Source organism: Calidris pugnax, unplaced genomic scaffold (genome assembly GCF_001431845.1).
Source record: "Calidris pugnax isolate Ruff unplaced genomic scaffold, ASM143184v1 scaffold1, whole genome shotgun sequence".
NCBI classification, from domain to species: domain Eukaryota; kingdom Metazoa; phylum Chordata; class Aves; order Charadriiformes; family Scolopacidae; genus Calidris; species Calidris pugnax.
In genome coordinates, this window is record NW_015090800.1 from 9,403,323 (window position 1) to 9,417,422 (window position 14,100).

Genomic DNA, 14,100 nt, shown 5'->3' on the forward strand with positions numbered 1-14,100 from the left:
CAGAGGATAAGAGATAGGTGTTACCAAGGAGAAGGAAGGGGTCCTGATGTCTGCTGAGCTCATGACCAGACCCTTCCCTCGCTTGAAGCCCTGTATGTAAATAAAGCACCAGATTGTGGCAGCTTAAGGCCTAAATGTGATCAATTGAAAAAATAAGGATGTTTTATCAATTCAATTCTTTTAGCTATAACTAGAGTAGGGGCAGCAATTCAAGATGAAAATGTGACTTTTGGAAGTATCTCTGTCATTGTTGCACGGTACATATTTATAAAGATTTACCACCAAGTCACAACAATATTTTTTGTCAAACGATGTCACACTGGCTGAGGGTCTGGCAGTCTCTGTCCTCCCCTGCCTGGTCACCACTCTCACCACATTCCTGTCCCAGCACACGATTCGCTCACGTGGTATGGAAGAATCACAGAGTGGTAGAGGCTGGAAGGGACCTCTGGAGATCATCTAGTCCAACCCCCCTGCCAGAGCAGGTTCACCCAGGGCAGGTTGGACAGGAATGCATCCAGGCGAGTTTTGAATATCTCCAGAGAAAGAGACTCCACAGCCTCTCTGGGCAGACTGTTCCAGTGCTCTGGCACCTTCAAGTAAAGAAGTTTTCCCTCCTGTTGAGATGGAATTTCCTGTGTTCCAGTTTGTGTCTGTTGTCTCTTGTCCTGTGACTGGGCACCACTGAAAAGTCTGGCCCCATCGTCTTGATGCTCGGCCTTTAGATATTCATAAGCATTGATGAGATCTCCTCTCAGTCTTCTCCAGGCAAAACAGACCCAGGTCTCTCAGCCTCTCCCTGTAAGAGAGGTGCTCCATTCCCTTCATCATCTCTGGAGCCCTCCGCTGGACTCTCTCCAGCAGTTCCCTGTCCCTCTTGAACTGGGGGGCCCAGAACTGGACACAGTACTCCAGATGTGGCCTCACCAGGGCAGAGTAGAGGGCGAGGGTGACCTCCTTTGACCTCTTGGCCAGGCTTCTTTTAATGCACCCCAGGAGACCACTGGCCTTCTTGGCCGCAAGGGCACACTGCTGGCTCCTGGTCAACTTGTTGCCCACCAGGACTCCAAGGTCCCTCTCTGCAGAGCTGCTTTCCAGCGGGTCAAGGACCGCAGATCCCGTTTGTTCCTCATCTGAATCCTGCTGGCACCTCAGCTTTGTTCCACCTGCTGTTTGTGGGGCTCCCCATGCTGTCACCGCCACCACCACACGGCAGCACCCTGGGGCCGGGCAGTGCTGGCACCCTGCCGCAGAACCCCCAGCATTTTGGTGTTTGACCTCCCCGCTCCGCTGCCACCAGCTCCCAGCAGGCAAGGATGGGGGACAAGCACCAGGACCTGGATTGCCCCTCTACTCTGCCCTGGTGAGGCCCCATCTGAAGTACTGTGTCCAGTTCTGGGCTCCTCAGTTCAAGAAGGACAGGCAACTGCTGGAGAGGGTAGAGCAGAGGGCTACAAGGATGATGAGGGGCCTGGAGCATCTCTCTTATGAGAGGATGAGAGACTTGGGTCTTTTTAGTCTAGAGAAGAGAAGGCTGAGGGGAGATCTGATCAATGTTTATAAATACTTAAAGGGTGGGTGTCAGGAGGACGGGGCCGGTCTTTTTTCAGTGGTGCCCAGGGATAGGACAAGAGGAAAAGGGGAACAGACTTGAATATAAGAAGTTCCACCTAAACATGAGGAGGAACTTCTTTACTTTGAGGGTGGCAGAGCACTGGAACAGGCTGCCCAGAGAGGTGGTAGTGTCTTCTTCTCTGGAGATATTCAAAAGCCTCCTGGACACGTTCCTGTGCAACCTGCTCTGGGTGGACCTGCTCTGGCAGGGGGGTTGGACCAGATGATCTCCAGAGGTCCCTTCCAGCCCCACATCATTCTGTGTCTCTGTGCTGGGGACCGCTCCCGCGGGGGGAAGCGCCCTCCGCCGCCCGCTAGGGGGCGCTGCGTCGGCGTCGGGGGGGGGGGCGCGGTCGAGGGGGAGTGGCCGAAGCCCCGCTGTCGAGTTCCCCGGGCGACCGGGGTGGTCGCGCCGTGACGCCAGGGTGTTTCCCGGTGACGTCGGGCCGCTCATGCGCAGTGGCCGGCGTGCGGCGATTCTGGGTGACGTCACGGCCCGGGCGTGACGTGCCGGTGGCGCGGGCCGCTGGGAGCTGGCCGGCATCTGCGCTCAACCCGCCCCCCCCTCCCCCTTCCCACTACGGGTCGCGGCTGGGGGCGTCCCGGCGGCGGGGACGCGGCTCCCCCCTCCCCCGCCCTCGCCCCGGCGCTCCGATCCAAGATGGCGGCGCTGAGCAGCGGCAGCAGCGCGGAGGGGGCCTCGCTCTTCAACGGGGACATGGAGCCCGAGCCGCCGCCGCCCGCTCTCGGCGCCTGCTACGCTGCGGGCAGCGGCGACCCGGCCATCCCGGAGGAGGTGAGGCCACACTCACGGCGGCGACCACCCGCCGCCCATCCCACTCCCGGGGACTGCCGGCGGGCCCGGCCGGGGCGGCGGCGGGGATCCCCGCTGCGGGGAGGCCCCGGCCTCCCGGGCGGGCCGTGCTGCCCTGCGGGGCTGCGCCCGCGGGGGCCGGGGCTTCCCCCGGCCGGGGAGAGGGATGTCGGGTCGGGGGGCTGGTTTCGGAGGAGCCCAGCGGCTGTCAGGCGTGCTGGGACCGGGCGGCTGCGCCCGGGCAGGGGTTTTATAATCGGCTTCTCCCTGCGGGGGTTTTTGAAACACCTGAAATATGCTTTTAAAAGCGGGGTTTGGGGTACGGTTCCCTGTGTGGGTGTGGGCCCGGCGGGGAGGGGTGGGAGGGGGGGGGGGTGTCGGGCCTCTGGTCGGTGTCTCCCTTCCACACTTCCTGTGTTTTGGGGGCATGTTACTTAACTTCCCGATCCCACAGAGCGGCACTACCTGTTTTGCTGGGGTTAAAGCCAGTCGCTAAACGCTTCCCAAACGTTTGCAGAAGGTGGGATAGAACGTGCGGTAACAACAGGAGGTGTTTTGCGGCTTTTCGCGTGCTGTAGGCATCAGAGTCAGAAGGAATTGCCGCAGATGCCATGCATCGAGTCTGTTCTGGAGGTAAATACAGATGCCAGAAGCTCTGCTGCCTCGTTCGGAGCGTTGGTTGCTGAAGATTATTTCAGCTCAGCTTTCCTGAGCATGTGTGTAGTTGGTACAGGACCTCTTGTTGCCCCAGGAGGTGCCAAGCCCACCAGGTAATGGCTCCTTGCTGCTCCTGGGGGGAGAGCCTCCAGCAGGGAAAATCATCAGCTTGGATCATCAGCTCATGGAAGGGTCCAGTTTGACTCCCAACTCACCAGAAAAAGGCTATCTTTTTATCCATTTCGTTTTTCAATAGCATAGCGGATTATAGTGGAATTACTGAGTTGAAAAGTTTGATGAGTACTAGAGCTCGTGCCAGGTATGTGGCTGGAAAGGAGAAACAGGGAAGGCGTTTTGGCCTATTGATGCTAGTGAGAGGTGAGATTGATTTGCTCATCTTAAGAAGCTACTGGCTTACTTGCTGAAGGAGGCAAAACTCAGCAGTATGCATGTATTTAACACCTAGCCAGCAGGACGATTAAGTGCTTTGAGTAATGCAAGTCTAGTCTCAACTTTCCTGAGTAAGGAGAAACTCTCAACTGGTTGAGAAACCTAAATACCTAAAGAGTGGGGTTTGATAAATGTTTCCTTTCAGCAGCAAAATGAAGTTAAAAAGCTTCTCGCTGATTTTTATCACCCCAATTGAGCTGGCACAACTGTACGCAGAACTGAATTTCTCAGTTATTTCTGCCATAAAACCCCAGATCTCTGTGGCTCATTTCAATAACTGGTTTATATTGTGGTCCTAGAAACAGTAATATCAATACAGTTGAGTTGGGTAGATAAACTGCAGTGCAAGAGAGGGGAGAGGGGAAAGCACTGTCAGGAGGCAAGACTTTTTAAAAAATCAGTTTCCATACCAAGGGGTTGTTTGGGAAACTGCTGTAAGTCACTTGAACTTCAAAAATGTTTTAGCCTGTGTCAGTCATTAGGTCTGACTCCAAATGCTAAACTGTGTAGCGTAGCTTTTTTCCCCCTGCTCCAAATATCTTGCATCTCTGTATGACAAGAGGGAGAGAAGCAGTCTGGTGTCTGCCAAACAGAGAGGTTGGGAAGTCACGAATATGGGTGCATATATTCACGGTTAGGAAGTGTGTAGGGGTATTTTTGTATTATTTAAAAGGAAATGTTTTATACATTGGAAATACTGAAACACGCGGGTCTAAGGCAGAGCTGGTGCTAGCAACTTTGTTTTCTGATGTGGTTTTGTTCTTTAGTTACGTAGTTCTAATTACATTTTGTTTACTACATAAGTGTGCCTATTACCTCATCTAAATGTGTACTTTTAATAAAGCTCAAGACCAAAAAATTGCTGATACAGATAAAACGGAAACTATCCCTAATACAAGAAACTAACGTAAAGCATAAAGCAAAGTCAAAGTGACATAAGTTAGAAAAATACTGAAGTGCTTCTAAGTGACTCATGGCTCTAATGTAAGTACGTGCCTCAGTGTTTTGTTTCGTTCCTTCAAGACAGGGTAAATCTAAGCTTGAAGAGTAACCTTGCTGTGGAAGCCCACAAAGGAGCGTAACCTGACTTATTTTGAGGAAGGAGAACCTGGAAAGGTTTTAGATCCCTATAATCTTTCGGGAAGAGCTGTCCCAATTTTCAAAAGGAAAGCCTTCAGGTCTATACTCAGTTTCTAGTTTTAAAAGAGGGGTGGAGAAGCAAAATCTCTGACAGCTCTTGAAGTAGTCTTAAACATGGAGCCCTTTGGTAAAGAAGGATTCTGTATCAAGATTGTCATTGAGTGCTGCTGGTTACGACTACATCCGTGCTGCTTATGTGGTTGAGGGTTAGGGTTTTGAAAAACAAGTTTAAGCCATAATGTTCAGTTCGTGGCCAGTTTTTAATTAAATACCGAATTTACTTCTTCAGAAGTTGCCTCGGTAGCCTAACTGCTGATATGAAAAATCTTCTTCTAATAATGAAGTCGTTACATAAGCTAAAGCTTTTTTTTTCCATATTACAATTCAAGATTAGTAAGAGGAGTTGCACATGCACTCATATAGTACGTTTAGGAAATAGATACTTGGAGGCATAAGGATTTGGAAAGGGTAGGGGCAAATGAATTTAGCAGAAATGTTCCTCTTCCGCTCACCCTTCAGTTGCTGGTGTTGGGAGGTCCAGGATGAGTGCTGGTGTTTGGAGGCGTGTAGGTTGGCTTCTACCCCAGGGATGAATTCTCGGGACAAGAAATTGTTTGGATGGAAGGTTTTCAGAGCATTACAGGGTTGTTGATATAGTAAGGAGTGTGTGACAGCTGGGAGGAAAGGCTCTGTTCTTGTTGCTAGAGATTATTTACACCAATATTAAATAATTCAAGTGGGATTTTCTGTACTCGGAGTTTTGTGCCCTGAACTGCTCTTTGGAAGATGAAAAAAAGACTTTGAAGGGTTGTGAAGTGTGGGCCTGAGCTGTTGGATGGTCGATCGTTTTCTAGGAGGCAATGCTGGAATTTATCCTGCATGAATATTTTTTATACATTTAGAAACTATAGTCTTATAAAACAGATTTAAGAAGAAGAATAAAATGCACAGAATGAAAAAGCGCCTCTAACCTTATAATATGAAGTAAGTGGTGGGTTCTCATAAAGCACTGTAGGTGCACCAAGAAAAAATGGGGTTGTTATTGTTGCAGTAACATTTAGGGAACCTATGGTGCTGAGAATTAGCATAACTTTCCTTTTAAGTTTCTATTTCTCTGTGAAGTTTATAATTAAACATGCTACTTATTTGGAAAGTTGAAACAAGATAACAGTTTTTTAACTTTGTTGCATTTGTAGTTTTGGGAATTTGTTTTATGTTGAGTCTCAATTATGTTTCATTGCATTTGTGTTCAGTGATTGAGCTAACTTTATAGTCTGTGAATGACATCCTATTTAATTGTGAGGACAAGTGAAGCTTTAGCTGCAAGATACACTCCTGCAGAATATTAGCTGGATATGAAGTATCTCAAAAGATAACTGAAGTAATTCTTTTGTTTTGCACAGCAGGGGAAAGGCCTTAGCCAAATACTATGTCTGACTTGGGGTCACAGCTTCAAGAAATACATGGTCTAGCTGAGGAGAATCTAGAGAAAAATAATTACAGTGATCTGAAGTCTAGAAGGTCAGAGCTTTGAGGAAAGACTGAAAAAAAACCCTGAAGTTGTTTAAAAAAGAAATGGAAACTGTCAAATCTGATGCAAAGAAGAATGCAAATAACTTGTTCTCCAGGCTTGTAGCAATTACTGCCAGAAGAAGTGAGCTTAAATGATAGCAGAGGAGATGGTTTCACATTGCATTTAGACCTTTTTCTTTATGACTAGGTATAGTGAACCATGAAAATAAACTTTCTTAACTTATTTATAAAATGTCCATTAGTAGATTTGTTCACCTCCACAGGCAAACCTGTGTCAGGAGTGATGGAGGAGAGTTGATCAAGGTGTGGAAAAGGCAATGACTTTGATAACCTCTTGTCTGTTTCTTTCCTTTGGCTTTTTATGATGTATTTGTGGCAAGGTAGTTTGAACATTAGAACACAACCTTGGAATACTTGAGTTTAGTGGTGATACGAAAGAAATTTCTGTTTATGATGTTTTTCCCCAAAGACAATAGGATTAACACCTCTGTCCTGTCGTAGCTTATTTGATTACACAAAACTTGCTTAATAGATTAGTAGCTTCTTATGAAAAATTTTTGTCTCTGGAGGCTTGTTTTTTCTTGTCTCTGTGAATGTCCGTGAACTGGTTGGATACGAAATGTTTGGTACTGAGTTTTTTGTTAATTTATGTGGTTACTTAAGCCACTAATGCTATTCCCATTTGTATTTTGTTGTAGTTGTTAAACTCAAAGACCTCTTATTTTTAAAGCTGTTCTAATTATATCCTTCTTGACACTTGTTTAGCCAGGAAAGGCAATTCTTTTGTTGCATGCAGTTAAAAATACTGTAGACCAAATGAGATTTGGATTTTGTTTTTTAATATGGAGCAATCTTTTGATGGTAGCTTTTTTTTTTTTTAAACAAACTAAAAAAAAACCACCCAGATTTCCTTCAAGCTCCAACATTTCACTTTGTTTTGTAATTTTGTAACAAATCTCTAGTACGGTTTTATTAGTTATTATTTCTGTAGAAAATTTGACTGCATGAAATATTCTGGAGGGAATTTCAATTGGAAGGAAACATAATTTTCTTTGTACTTCCAAAGGAAGCAAAAAGTTTCAAATGATTGTGAAATGATTTATTTCTTACAGTCCACTTGTACCTAGAAGCTACTTCAGGTTTAAGGGGGTTTTTGGAGATGCTTTTTTGACCAAGTGTAAGTTTTATGGAAGGTTTTCTTTTCAACTTGAACAAGTCACTTTAGAAGGGGTGTGTGACATATATTACTACTACTATTATAGTAGAAATGCTCCATCGTAACTGTAGTCCCTGAGTACTGATGCTGATCCCTGTCACTGCAGTTACACTCAAGTCCATCAAGTGATGTTCTGCCACCCAGAGGGGAGGTTTGGCTGTTGCCTGTGCCTGTGTTGGGTCACTCAGCTCCCTTGTGCCCCTTCAGTACCACGTAGGTCCTTTCCCAAGTTGATTCAATTCAATAACACGGAAGAAAATCAGCATCACTTTTGCTGGTTTAGTTTCTTCCAAGCTTAGTGAACTGGGTCTCCTCAACATGGCACCCAAAGGGCTCCAAAACTCTTGCGAGGTAGGAGACAAAAAGAATGGGATAGGGGGAGTAGTGGTAGTACGAGGGTCCTGCTCCTCTCTTTTGGAACTGCACTGGCCTTCATTTCACAGAATCACAGAATTGTCAGAGTTGGAAGGGACCTCTAGAGATCATCTAGTCCAACTCCCCTGCTAAAGCAGGGTTGCCCAGAGCAAATTATTCAGGATGGCATCCAGGCGGGTGTTGAAGATCTCCAGAGAAGGGGACTCCACACCCTCCCTGGGCAGCCTGTTCCAGGGCTCTGCCACCCCCACCGTAAAGATGTTTTTTCTTATATTTGAGTGGAACTTCCCATGTTCCAGCTTGTGCCCATTGCCCCTCTTCCTGTCACTGGGAACCATCGAAAAAAGTCTGGCTCCATCCTCCTTTTTTTATATTTTTCATATTTGAATGAGAAGTCTTGGTCAGCTGAAACTTCCTTAGCTGGACTTGCCAGGTTTTAGATCCTGACATGTTAGATCTTTATGGTCTTGAGCTTTTCCCACGCTCCGTTGTAACAATCTGACTTGGTATCTCAGGATTGCTTCCTAGCATACTTTGCACAGAAATATGATTATGTGCCATTTTTTTTGCCAGTGCGCCAGGGCCATGCAAGTCTTCTATGAGCTTCTCCTACACTGAGTATAATTTTCTAACAGCTTTAACCACGGGAGAGTTCTAGGTACAGTATTTAGGTTTTTGAGGTGTGAGATGGTTTTTGTAATTTTTCAACGGTTCACACATCGGTGTGTGTGAACACAGCTACTTTCTCATAGCTAGTGCAGGGTACAGAAGCCGGTATGCAATATGCGTGCTTCTTTGCTTCAGCTTTTTTATTCCAGTTGCTCTTGAACTTTTTGGGCGTGCAATGGAATGCTCTTAATCTTCCCTCCTGCGCACAGCTTCTTTCCAAAACGGTGAAATACGTATTTATGCAACTGATTTCCTCTTCTGTGGCCACTGCTGAAGTTAAACGAGGCTGCTTGATGCAGAATTACATGCCTTTTCTTCATTTTTTTTTTCCTGTTTAAACCCCTTGCTGCAAGTATCTGGCTTGTTGCTCCACCTTTTTAGCTTTTGCATGGCAGCAGCAGTGCCTTTCTTTATTCTGTTTTTGATTACATTTTATGAGTTCCTTTCATTAAAAATGAAACATTTTTTGTTTCACCCTTGCACAAAAAAAAATAATGGGTGAAACAGACAAAGGTATAATTTTTAACCATTCCCATTGTCCGAAGGTGCTGTCAGTTCAGGCAGGAGTTCTCAGGGAGGGGTGCTGCCAGTTATTGTCCCACCAGAACGCTCCCCAGACAACGTGAACGTTAAAGATCAGAAAACAGAACCAGAATCTGTGCTCTTATCAGAATGGAGCTTGTTCTGCAGTGCAGGTAGAGCTCAGTATCAAATGAATCCTCCACACTGTTGATATAGAATTCAGGAGATCATAGGAGTGTGTTTGGGCACCGAAGGAAGCTTTTAGTTTTATAAAATTCCGATCAAGTGAAATATTTTTGTGGGTTCTCCCAGTATACCTGCACAAAATATAGTATGGAGAGGCAATTCAATTGCTACATAAAGGGTATCAACTTTCTTTAAAATCTTACTTCTAGGAGGCAAGCAGGTAAAGTTGTTGATGGCAAAATATACGTACTGTTTAAAAATGTGGTGTGTAACTAAGCAGCTAGGATTTATATTTTTTTACCACAAAAAGGGGGATACCAGCTCCTAATATAATACATGTTACCTAGTGAGTCCCCTTAAACAGTATAGTCATTAGTAAAGCTGTTGTAAGGTGCACAGATAAGTAGTAAATACTTTTCAATTGGGGTTACGTTGTGTTCAGTCAACATTTTCTGTCACTTGGAGCACAGACTTGCTAACTTCTAATTTTTTTTTTTTAAACTTTATTTCAGATAAGGGGATTGTTTTGAGGGTGCACATTTCTGAAGTCCTAATAGTGTGTCTGTAGTTTTTTTTTTTTTAATCTCTGTAGTACTAGTTATTCACTAATGGTGTTTGAAGAGCACTAGAAAAGCAACATGAAATAAAATGCATCATTATGATTTAAAGAAGTTAGTAATGTCTAGGTGTTTGAAACTGGATGGTGCTTCCATCTTTGAACTGGTTTTGTAAATTTATTCATTAAATATTAATAGGTCAAACATTCTCTCTAATTAGTTGTAAGTAACATAGATTTAAAGATGAGTCTAGCATCATCTGAGGTAGCTTTCAGAAAGGATTTCTGTAAGCATTTTTGTAATTTTGCTACAATTTGTAAGTGCTAATAAAGTCTCTTGTGATGTTTTTAAGCTTATGTACGTCATAGAAAATGGATGTAACTTTTTCCAGTCTCTTGATACAGTAGTTATAGGTTATAAGTCGTGCAGAAGGTTTTATGTACTAAATAGTTCTCCAGTTTAATCAGCTGAAGTTTGACTGAGTCAAATGAAAATACCTTTTTCAAAGTTTACATTTCTTTTTAAAGTTTTCTAAACTAGATGGTTGTTTTCAACATCCTTTCATGGTAGCTGTTGTATCTTGGTTTGGGTTTTTTTTGTTTTTTGTTTGGTTTTTTTGTTGTTGTTGTTGTTTTTTAAACTCTTTTAACTCTACAATGGGTGGCAAGGAGCCAATTCTGCCTTTTAAATTATTTCATTTTTCATGTTGGTACTAGGGTTACTAAGGCAGCATGATCTGCTGAGTAGAACACAAAATGCCACTTAGAAGAATGTGGTTTCTGTGGCAGTTTCTATTTGTGGCTGCTTTCTGTGATTTGGAGCAAATTACTTGTGTTATACAATTAAAAAGAAAAAAGAAAAAACCCAAACCAAGTACATTTGCTTTGTTTCAGTTTTTGAGACCTGTTTTTGGTAAAAATAGGATACCTTAATTACTTCATTGGATCACAGATATTTTTGAACAAACAAAATATATTTATATTTGGCTAGCAGTTCCATCTGTCTATTACATTTTCTACCTGGTTGGTAGAAAACACATGCACAGTGTAGTAGTAGTTTAGTGGTGGAATGTTGCAAAGTGTCTAACAAATTATTTTATGGATTGGTAACGTGAACTTTTAAATAGGTGCTGACTATCTTTTCTGGATAGTCTAATTGTGTGTTCTGGCAAGGAGAGAGCAGAATAAGTTCTGTAGTTCAGCAGAGACTGAGTTTATTTGTTTTGTCATTTTAATTAATGTGACCCAAGCTCTGTGAGAGCTCTGCTCAACTAGCATTTGCTTCTTATAGGCAATTATTGTAATTAGCTGGTTGGCCGCTTTCTTTCCTTTACAAATATGACTTGTCTTCAGCTTAAGGTGTGCAGAGAAATGCCTTCAGCTTAAGGTGTGCAGAGAAATGGTCTGGTGTATGCATGATAGTATTTTTTAAAATTTCAATGCTGTATGGATTTAACATGTTGAGAGTCTGTGGTAGTTACCTCTCTAGAGTAAAAATAAATTGGGAAATCTGGATAGATTTTTTTTTCTTCTTTTTTTTTTTTTAAAACCTGTGACAGTCTGGAGACAAGTTGCTGAATTCATAAATGTAAATACAGTGAATTGTACAAGACCTTGATCTGTGCGTGATCCTCATGACTACTGAATTAGTACCAAAGTGAATGAGAGACTAGAAGTAATACAACACAAAAGCCTCAAGGAATGTGGAATTAAAGATTTAGTTAGATCAAAGAAAGCCGTGCAACTGGTGGTTAATGATTTAAATGGAGGATACAGACACCTCTTATTTTTCACACTATGCTGTTCTACTGTGGTAGAAAACACTTGTTAACGTTCCTTTTATAGTGCTGGGGGGCAAATTCTCCTTAGAAGCAAGCAGCAAAGATGGCAGGTGATGGAAAAAGTGGGGGAATGAAAGAGAACTGAAACTTGAACAGGAAGGCTGCAGCTTCATGGTAGTCTGAATCCATCAAACTGTGGGCCGTAGAGAGGAAAGGTGGCTTCTTGCACTGGCTCAGGTGGTCACTGGGTCCTTTACCAAGCTGTTCCAGCACAGGAGGCTGGCAGAAAACTAACCTTGACAAAGAGAGCAAGTTTGTGCTCGTTTAGCATGCTGGAATTGTTCAGCCAAAGGTTCAAGTTCTGGAGAAAAAGTAAGGAAGGGAGCAGGGGTAAATAGCCAAGGACAATACGATGGTTGGTGTAAGCTGCAGAGCAACCACTACCTAAGACTTTTGGTGACTTTATTCCTATAGAGAAACTGCTTGGTTATGTTACAAGGGCAGACTTTATTGAGCTTTATCCTTTACAATTTGTCATTGTATTTTAAAAAATATTTTTAAACACTTATAAGTAAGGAACGTTTGAAGTCGGAATTCCTTTTGTTAAAGAGGAGGCAACTTAAGAGGCAAAAGCCCAACAGACCAAAAGGCTATTTATTCTGCTTTAAGACAAGGGCTGAATGATGGGCAAATCAATTTGTGTTTAGAATTAAAGCAAAAAGACATGGATTAGTCTCAGTTGCAACTGATGGTTTGCAAATAAATGAAAGTGCAAGAATTTTAAGTAAAAACTAAGTAATACCAAGATGTCATGTGCTGGAAGTCCTCTGGTAAAGAAAGCAAGATTTTTATTGAATGTGTTGGTTTTAGAATCGCAGAGTTAGTCTGCCACTGAGTTTTTGTAATACAGTTTGTGCTGCTAACTCCTCAAAGATGATACTCTGATACTTGAGTGTTAACTTGGTCAGATGTTTCCTACATTTTTTTTTTGGAGTGGGGAGGGAGTTATTGGGTGATTTCTTTTGGTGGTGGGTTTTTTTGGTTGGTTTTCTGTTTTTTTTTTTTTCCTTAACAGGAACAGTGTCACAACGGAACATAGTTGAAAACTTGTGTTGCTGGTTATGGGGGATTAAGAAGTGGCCTTTCCTTCCTAAAATTCACCTGTGTAATGGAAAATAGTTTTCATCTTGAAGCCTTTTTAATGTTTGACTAACTGCTGTGCTTACAGCAGCTGCCTGCTGATCACATTACTGTATTAGCTGACCTAGTTATGATCCTAGTCATCAGACAGGATGGTACAAAAAATGTTGTACCTCTTCTTGATGATTTTCCGTCTTGAACCTACTGTTATACGTCTTCCTCAAGGCCTTTCTTCATCAGTCTAGAAAGATACATTCGTAGACTTTTGTGGAAAAAGAGATACCAGATTGCTTTTCTCTTTGCTGCAGTAACTTCTGTAGGTATTGTTGTCTATATCTCATTTACTAATCTGTGATTGTAAATTTTACCAGACTCATTCTGAACTGTTTAGCTAGCCAACAATGAAAACACACTGCGTTTGTATGTCAGACATTGAAAAGGAGCTGTGATAAAGATGGTTCACCAACATTAATAAAAAGTTGGGGAAGATAAACTTGGAAAGGCAGCCTCCATGTTGACATTCATGTCACTTGTATGAACTCTTACTTGAAACCCATTGCAAGTTGGTTTTCAAGTCAATAAAATTTTTCAGCTGATATTTTCTATTCATACTTGTTTAACAAAAAACAAGTTAACTGCACTCTTGAAAATGTTGTAAATGTGAAGAGCCAGCAGAGAGTAGGAAAAATGCAAAAATTCGCACAGTGGATGTGCCAGTTGAGAGAAGCTTCCACTGAGAGATGGAGAAGAGCTAGAGCCTGAAGTCTAGGAAGAAGGAAAGGGCTATCCTTCCCGCTCTATCTGCATGTTCCAGTGGATGACAGCAGAAAATGCAAAGGAAACTTTTTAAGAGGCAAGAAGAGGACTAGTACCAATCAAGGTTGATAAGGAGGGAAAGTATCTTAGGAAAAGATATCAAAATGTGAGGAAGAGGTAACAGTGATTTTTCAGCAAAGAAACTGGGAAAATGCAAACTCTGCATCTTGATGTGCAGACGCTGAGGTGGGGTTCTGAGTTATTAACCCCATTCTTATGTTCTCTCGCCTCTCTTTCACTCTAATACTTCACTTTCAAGTTACTTAAGACATTAGTCCAGCTAAGAACAACCTCACATATGACGGCTTTCTAAAGTATTTTCTGACAATGTGGATCCTAGCTCAGTGGATCAAGCAATTGAATTGATTCTGTAAGAAAGAAGCCTGAAGGGACTGATTAGAATAGTATTGGATACGTATTGATGATTTTGTCCTCCTTATAAAACTGTTTCCAAATCAAATGCTTAATTATTTGTTTATTTTTTTAATTACCTAGTTGGTTCTATCAAAGTATTCTCCATCATCACCAAGTCTGATAATCCAAGTGCAGGACATAATGTGCCTGCACAAATAATGGTTTTTTTTTTTTTTTCCTTTACAGTACAGATTTGAACTCTCGGGTGTCTTCTACC

The 14,100-nt window shown here is 42.9% G+C and overlaps 1 protein-coding gene across 3 annotated transcripts in view; it reads left to right on the top strand.

Annotated features, from left to right (window-relative positions):
• The first annotated feature begins 2,201 nt into the window (after positions 1-2,201).
• Positions 2,202-14,100, top strand: part of BRAF (B-Raf proto-oncogene, serine/threonine kinase) — an 85,452-nt gene continuing 73,553 nt past the window's right edge. For 2 of the 3 annotated variants that reach the window (XM_014937357.1, XM_014937358.1), the window contains exon 1: positions 2,204-2,410. In XM_014937357.1, the coding sequence (XP_014792843.1) occupies positions 2,276-2,410 (135 nt within the window). In that variant the 5' untranslated portion in view covers positions 2,204-2,275. Of the gene's footprint in view, positions 2,411-14,100 lie in introns of all 3 variants that reach the window. The other variant, XM_014937356.1, reaches the window with a different exon arrangement.